This window comes from Diachasma alloeum, unplaced genomic scaffold (assembly GCF_001412515.2).
Source record: "Diachasma alloeum isolate Michigan unplaced genomic scaffold, Dall2.0 Dall_scaffold_00603, whole genome shotgun sequence".
In the NCBI taxonomy this organism is placed as follows: domain Eukaryota; kingdom Metazoa; phylum Arthropoda; class Insecta; order Hymenoptera; family Braconidae; genus Diachasma; species Diachasma alloeum.
In genome coordinates this window covers 110,478-118,363 of record NW_021680735.1, presented here as the reverse complement: position 1 = coordinate 118,363, position 7,886 = coordinate 110,478, and the positions used below count along the sequence as shown (strand labels likewise).

General features: G+C 37.3%; 2 protein-coding genes across 2 annotated transcripts in view; both read right to left on the bottom strand.

Moving 5' to 3' along the window:
- LOC107043586 overlaps positions 1–1,435 on the bottom strand; it is a 3,899-nt gene extending 2,464 nt beyond the window's left edge. Inside the window, exons 1-3 of the mRNA XM_015265136.1 lie at positions 1,329–1,435; positions 387–624; positions 223–329 (exon numbers count right to left, since the gene is read on the bottom strand). Coding sequence (XP_015120622.1) covers positions 223–329; positions 387–624; positions 1,329–1,404 — 421 coding nt within the window. The 5' untranslated portion in view covers positions 1,405–1,435. The remainder of the gene's footprint in view (positions 1–222; positions 330–386; positions 625–1,328) is intronic.
- A 2,900-nt stretch (positions 1,436–4,335) lies between these two features.
- LOC107043576 lies at positions 4,336–6,679 on the bottom strand. Its single transcript, XM_015265124.1, has 6 exons — positions 6,573–6,679; positions 5,898–6,135; positions 5,728–5,831; positions 5,528–5,647; positions 4,763–4,912; positions 4,336–4,666 (listed from the first exon to the last, which is right to left on the bottom strand). The coding sequence occupies exons 1-6, from the start codon at positions 6,670–6,672 to the stop codon at positions 4,401–4,403; spliced, it is 978 nt and encodes a 325-aa protein (XP_015120610.1). The 5' UTR covers positions 6,673–6,679; the 3' UTR covers positions 4,336–4,400.
- Positions 6,680–7,886: the final 1,207 nt, after the last annotated feature.

Sequence of the window (7,886 nt, the reverse complement as noted above, 5' to 3'; positions counted from 1 at the left end):
CGTACCCATTTGATCCCATGCTTTCTCGAGGTTCGTCACGCGAAATAGAGGATTTTCCGCATTTATTTTCTCGATGTCTAGTTCCGGTTGCGGGTTTGAAATTTCGTCGGATGGATGAATACATATTTCTCCAATGATGGAAGAAAAGAAAAAAATTTTTTTGAATCTTTTTTCAAATTCACTTGGCACCCTTAAAGTGAAAATATATAATGTAATACTAACGGCAAGTCTCAGGTCCCGCCTCGCACGAAGAAGCGTCGCGATGCCGGAAGCAACCCGGCTTTGTCGGCAAGAATGGAACTCCCTGAAGAACACAAGCGAAAAGGGCCCTGCAATGTGAGTTCGTCGGTAAAGGCTTCCAATAAAATTGACAACTGAATACTCACGGTTCATCATCCGCTTTCACACAGGTACATTCCCGATTACAGCCCTTATCCTCCTCCCTAAGGCGTTCTGTTGGATTGTATTCATGACCAAAGGCGTAACATTTATCATCTGATCTAGAGTTCAAGTGATCACAGTTGTACCTCAGGGGACAACAGTCCTCTGGATCTTTGTAAACTGGTTCACATCCGATGTCGTTATAGTATTTCATCGGTCCGGCACACTTGTCCATGTCACATCCTTATTAAGGAGGAAAATTATAATGTATTTTTGTCACTATGGAAAGAGGCTGTGTATTTATTATACATTTCGGGTCATATTGTCATATGCGATCAGAGGCGGCGGAACCATAGTGGAGTTTATTGGTCACTCCATACCTCAAAATTTATAAAGTGGGGAATTCCACATCCAAAAAAAAAAATTGGAAAAATAATTGTTCTACAATTTTATCAAAACTGTATTCTTTTTCAATGACTGACTGAGTCAGATCTAGATAAAATTTTGAATGAATTTATCTCACGAAAGGAGAGAAGAAGAGGCCTGTTTGCAATGTCACCTCCAAAGTCTGATATATTAATTAATAAACAAAATAAGTGAAAAGTATTACAATGTTTTGAAATAATTAGGGGGAACCAGGGAAAATAAGACCATTTGATCCTCCTGATAATTCCGTTCGACTATGCCGGTTCACCCTCGTGACCCTTGTAATTCCAGAAAAATTTACTCCCTTAAAATTTACATCTCAAATTTGAACGTTCCGCCGCCTCTGTATGCGATGTTCGAAATAATTAAAAAAATTGTTGATTGATTTTCAACTGATGAAAATCTTTTACATCAATCAAAATGTTATTTAATTCATAATAATTTCTATACGAGTTTACTATCGTTCAAATTATACTTCAGGTGGTTAGTAAAACACCAAAAAATCGTCATTGACACCTTACCTGGCTTCGGAGTCGGAACTGCCGACGCCAAAGTTAAGCAGAGGGCACAAAGAAAAGCACAAATTTGAGCGTTCATGGTGATGTTCACAATCGCTATGACGCTCTTAGTTCAATCGAGTCACTTTATATGTCATGTAATTATTGGCCATTGGTGGGAAGTTGCAATGCATAACATTAAATAAAGACTTATCGCCTGTCAGATAGACGGTTATGCAATATGTTTAAGATTACAGAATTTTCCAATTACTGACAGAATGTTATAACTGTGGTGGCTGTGTCACCACTATGCCTCTGTCTAAACATGAACAATTCCACCAATTTACCCAAATTTCTAAAATCACTCCATCACTCTCACACAGAACATTAAAACCTAATCCTCAGAACTTTCCTATGATGAACATTTCATCCTCGCCATAAACTGAGTCCCAAATACTCCACTGACGTAACTACGGACCCGAAATTTTCCCGTCGGGATCGCTGAACCAATCGCGGCCCAGTGGCGAAAGGTTACGACGCCAAACCAATAGGAATCGAGGATTCACTCAGCCCTTCTCCGTTTTTCTGACCAATTAGAATCTTACACCAAAATCTCACTCTCCTTACAGATCACGCACGAAAAAATTTAATAGAAAAACGAATTCGAATTCGATAGAATTCGTTAGAAAATTCTATTGAATTTGTATTAAACTTTCTATTAGTTTTTGACTGATTCTATTGACATGTTCAATAGAAAACATTCAATAGAAAAAGTTAACAGAATTCGATTTTTCTATTATTCTTTTCATATGTTTTCTATAGAATTTGCTCGACTTAATTTTTCTAAGTTTTTTTCATTCTATTTTTATTTTCTGCTCATCGAGAAAATCAAACGAAAAAACTTAGAAAATTTGAGCCGAGGAAATTCTATAGAAAATATCTCAATAGAATAAGTTATATAGAAAAATTGAATTCTATTGACTTTTTCTGCTGAATATTCTCTATTAAAAATTTCAATAGAATCGACCAAAAACTAATAGAACATTTCAATAGAAATTCAATAGAATTTTCTAACGAATTCGATAGGTTTTTCTATTAAATTTTTTCGTCCGTGATATACACCCTTTCAGCCAAAATTCGCGTTTTTTTTTCATTTTTATGGCAAATTATTGATCGGATTGACGCGAAATAATATACCGTTTTTGCGTTTTACCATTATCGACTGACTCACAAAGTTTCATGGTAGTGCAATCATTTTCCCGCGTTTTTTCTAAAGTTTTGTGAATTTCCGAAAAGTTTTAGAAAAAACGCAGGAAAATGATTGCACTACCATGAAACTTTGTGAGTCAGTCGATAATGGTAAAACGCAAAAACGGTATATTATTTCGCGTCAATCCGATCAACAATTTACCAGAAAAATTCAAAAAATGTGAATTTTGGCGAAAAGGGTGTAATTTATCTTTAAATATCGGACACTTCCAACATGCATCATCACTTCATCATTCACTCGCTCATCATTCGACAACTCATCGTATCTAGAGAACCAGTTCACCTACAACATACTCTCTACAATCATTCATTCAATCACTCTCTAGATTCATTTGTGAATTTGTATAAATGAAAACTCAATTTTAAATACAACTCGATTTCGCTCTACGTCTATATTCATTCCATATCACCTTGCTTCACCTCCACATAACATTGATTATACATACAAATGCTGCGATGATATCTAAGATCGAAATGATGTCTATTAGTCGATTGAAATTGAGTAGGATGAGATAACTTCAGGATAAAATAAGAAGAATGATAGAGGGAGATTAACAAATCGATTCATGCCACACCTCTTTTCATTCTATTGAACATCCTTTGACTGACACAGGAGTTTCCTAGTATACACGGTTTTGATGATGCATAAAATGCAGGGTAATATGTATGTATATGGGCTCACGCGAATTTTCCGAAGAAACTGAATTTTTTCGTCGCTTTATAACAATAAGAATTGAAATCAACAAGAAAATTGAGGTGGACTCTCAATTAGGCAAATAACTTGAAAGTGGTGACCGACTAAATTTGCCATTGATAGAATGTCATATATTGTGTCGCATATATATATACTTCTCATTATTGACAGAATATTATAGCATAGATAACAAATTGTATCACCTAGGATAGTGAGGGTCATTGAAAATATATGAGATAAAATTATTTTATATTTTTAGTTGATATCAACTTAAATTGCTGATCATCTGGAGTCAGATCAAGACACTTCAATGTCATAGACGTCATTCAACTTGACTGTTCAATGAATGGAAAAATGGAATTATTTCATTGAAAAATAAAAAAAACGATCAATCATCAAATGAAGCGAACACTTCAGTGCACTCAGGAATAGAGTAAAGCAGGTTTGCATCGTGAGACTAACAACTAATCATCCGCATTCGACGTAACTGACTACTCTCGGTAAATCTTCATTTCGAGAAATGTATACGAGTAGACACACGCCAAATCAGCAGGCCAAAACAATCAATGCTGGAGATTTTTGTTCATTTTTTTCTGAAAAAATGGCCATTAGACGAAAATTTTGAAAAAAGGAAAATTAAAAAATATTGATAACTGAAAGAGTTATGATTTTTCGAAAACGGCTAGTTTTTGTTCAAACGATTAAAAAACGTTTTCTCATATAAACCCCATCAATTTTGAAGGGTTGTTTGTTTTTTGAGAGTGCCAAAGGGCGATTTGATAGCTTGAAACCCCGAAGAGATATTAGAGCCAATTTGAAAAAACATTTTTTTTGGACAAAAACTAGAAATTTTTAAAAAATCATAACTGCCTCAGTTACCCACATTTTTCAATTATTCCTTTTTCCAAGTTTTTGTCTAATCGCCATCTTTTCAGAAAAAAATTGAGACGAAAATCCCCAGCATCGACTTTTTTGTCCTTCTGATTTGGCGTGGATCTGCTCATACATGATGATGTATTTCCCCCACATTGTAGGATGATGGATGCATTCGATCGATTCATAAACGGATTTGCCAACTACTCAAAAGAATTTTTATTGCACCAAAATTGTACTAGTGTACATTTTTTTCACGCTTAAGACGTCTTCTCATCAGAATCAGCCAGATCTTCATTAGTAATGTAACAAGTGTCCTTGGGCAATTTGAGACAAGTTGCTATAGGTGGGATGTCACATATACATTTGATACAATCTAAGGTATCGGTGGACTTTTGGTCCAGGGCATCTCCACGTCGTAGGGTGAGACTTCCGATCTGACACGTCATACCCTCAGGATCCGGGGTGATGGTTTCGGGGGTTCCCATAGTTTCCTCCCTCGGAGTGACCACATCGCCATCTTTCTCTGACAAAGTGAATGAGAAAAATCATGACAAAGGCACTCCCAAGATCCAAAGTGAAGAATGCTGTTATAATCTAAGACTATGAGTGATCAACTTACGACATCGCCATATGAAATTACAATGAACTCTAGGGTCTTGTCCAATGTTCCATACTGGAGCACAACGATTTTCCATTTCCCAGCTATCGTTTAATTCAATTCCACATTTCTGTTCACGCATGTCTTTACAGAATGGCGCTATATTCTTCCCTATAAACGGCATTATAAACTAGATTGGTTCAAAAAATTGTATTTAAGGCTCGGGTGGATTATCTTTCGAAAGTGATCTTGGTTGTTTTTTTCATTTTGATAATTTGAAATGATCTCCAATTGCTATGCAGTGTTACATAGCTCTGAAGTCTCCAAAAATTATGATTGTACAATAAAAAAAAACGTTGACAAAAAGCAGAACATTTTCACAGAGCGTTTTTGAATAATATTGGGAAATAAACCCAATAGGGAGGAAATGACAAATTAATAATTTTATGTCTCTAATGGCTGTTGGGTCATTTATCACAGTAGTCAATGGCTGTCAGATCGTCAGTTACCATGACAAATTATCCATTCACTATTTCCTCTATCGGACTTATTTTTTAATCTTTATTAAAAATGCTCTTTGAGCATTATTAAAAATGTTCAGTTTTTTTCTACTATTTTTGATTGTCCAATCCTAATTTTTAGGGACTCCTGCGTGATGTAAAATCCAATGGAAATTGTGACATATTTTACATTATGAAGATGGAAAAACAATTGAGATAACGTTCGAAAAATAATCCACTCGGGCCTTAAGAGAGGAAAAGTTACTGAAAAATTTTTGTACTTTACCTTCATAACCAGGACCACACCAACAGGCCAAGTTGGGGTCTGATTCCGGCTCGAAATAGTCACCATCGTGAAGAACGGTTCCATCTACTTGACACTTCGCAATGTCATCTGGGTTCGGAGCTGAATTCAATGTTAGTTATAGTTAATGGAAGAATTGTGCGCACGAGTTTAATTGAAATGAAAAATTATAGAGTTCTTACGACAAGTATCAGGACCATCGAAACACATTGAAGCGTTTCGCGGACGGAAGCAACCTGCAGGAGCTGGCGCTGGTGATAGAATACTAGCACAAGCCCATACAGCCCTAGAAAATGGGAATTTGACGTTATTGATGAAAGTGTACGAGAAGAATTTTGATAGTAGCACTCACTTTTCGTCACCTATCTTAGAACAAGTACATTCTGGCAGACAACTTCCATCTTCCCCCTTGACTTGTTCTCCGTGACTGTATTCCTGGCCAAAAGCGTGACATTTCTCGCCTGATCTAGATTTCAAGTGATCACAGTTATATTTTTCCGCACAGCAGTCATCGGGATTCGTTTTGACGGGCTGGCATCCCAACTCTTTGTAGAATCTCAGAGGTCCTGGACAGCCCAGTTCGGGACATCCTGAGGAAAAACACAACTTGTTAATAAATAGTGATGACCTGCAAACTACTTCTCAAATTTCTCCAAACCGATCAGCTCTGCGGATTATGTGGGAACCCTTATTCCCACAGAAAAATGTATTAAGGCAAGAAGTGGTTCAATTCAGTAGCGAAGTGGTAAAACGATTTAAGTCGACTTATCTCCCAGTTGAGTTTTTGAGGAATATTTCCGAATCTCTGGGGGATAGCGAAATTTTCGTAATTACATTTGTTGTAGCTCTCAATCGGCTCTACAAAAAAGGTTTTGAAAATATTTTGCTATCTCTCTTACATTCCGAGATATTCATTGACAACTGGTCAATAGTCAAAATTGATTTGTACCGTTTTACCACTTCGCTACTAAATTACTTGATTGGAACGAATGTTCTGCAAATTAAATAAGGCTCTTCTTCAACGCACCTGGCTTCGGAGGAGATCTGGCCACCGCCCAGGAGAGGAAAATGGTGAAAATAAGAATGCTAACTTTAGCCTTCATGATTAGTTTCTCTAGGATTATCATTAAATGGCCACGGTCGCCTCTTTTATAGGTAGAAATGTCACAGGAGTATGTGGACGGATACAAATAAACAGTGCAAGAGTCGATTCATATCTTTGGAGTTAACCCTGACCTCTTAACTCCTAGACAGATATGCAGATGGAATTTATCTATGATTATACAATTTTTCTAGATATTGGAAAATCCTTACAGCAACGATGGCGACAGCGTCACAAGGACAGCGTGGGTCATTGTGGATGCATAAGAATCAGCAATATTTTCCATTCGTTGTTGTAACAAAGACTTGAAACGCTGATATATTGAAATCAGTAAGACCTAATGTCAGATGTCATTAGGGTTTTGAGTGTGTTGCCGTGATAACTATTGGAACAACGGAAATGGGAAATTACAATTTAGTAGGATTCTACCTGTTCACGGAGAGAAATATTCAATAAAAATTACGTGTCTTTTCCGTAATTCCGAAGCGAAATGGGGTTGTAGGAAATTTTACGGAACTGTCATGGAATTTTTCCAGAGCGTTCCGTAATTTTTACCTGAATCTCCTGCGAAAAATTACGATACCGTCACTTGAATTTTCTGAGTCGATTCCGTAATTGGTGAGCGAATTGTGAGTTCCGTAATTTTGACTGGACATTTCTCTCCGTGTGCGATGTTCGGCCAAAATCAGAATTCAGAAAATTGTCCTCCGAATGCCCCTCGATCAGGGATGCCCATCAATATTAAATTTCTGTAATATTGCAACGATTTGACCCTTACATTATAGAAGGTTTAAAATATGTTGATTCGCGGATCACAGATGTCGCTGTTCTGTGCTGTAACGTTTTTGGTAGTGCTCTGTGTTTCTATTCGTTTTGAATTATAATCAGAGATTATAAGGGAGATTGCTAGCGCCTATGGAAACGCTTCAACCGCAAAATTTCGTAGCGGTGGCGCAGAACTAATTTTGAGTCCGTACCTGTAAGTAAAACAGGGAGCGTGTGAGAGCGTCGATAACGGCGCAGAGTGGGGGGGAACGCGTATGGGGGAATCGGAGGGCGGAGCGAGCGGTGATGATCGCTGTCGAGTAGGTGAGGGAAACCTACCGCAGTTCGAAAGGCCGACGGGCGGCGGAATCCTGCCCTTTATATAACAATCAATTTCTCCTTCCCTAATGAGGACGAAGGGATGAAACGGTTGCCAATCGATTGAAAATTGAATCCTCAACTGATTGCGATCTG

Excerpts from the sequence above, each read along its gene's own strand:
- LOC107043576 (XM_015265124.1), bottom strand. The coding sequence starts at position 6,672 with ATGATAATCCTAGAGAAACTAATCATGAAGGCTAAAGTTAGCATTCTT. Across the intron at positions 6,136-6,572 it reads CAGATCTCCTCCGAAGCCAG|GATGTCCCGAACTGGGCTGT; the intron begins GTGCGTTGAAGA and ends GTTTTTCCTCAG. Across the intron at positions 5,648-5,727 it reads CGATGGTCCTGATACTTGTC|CTCCGAACCCAGATGACATT; the intron begins GTAAGAACTCTA and ends CATTGAATTCAG.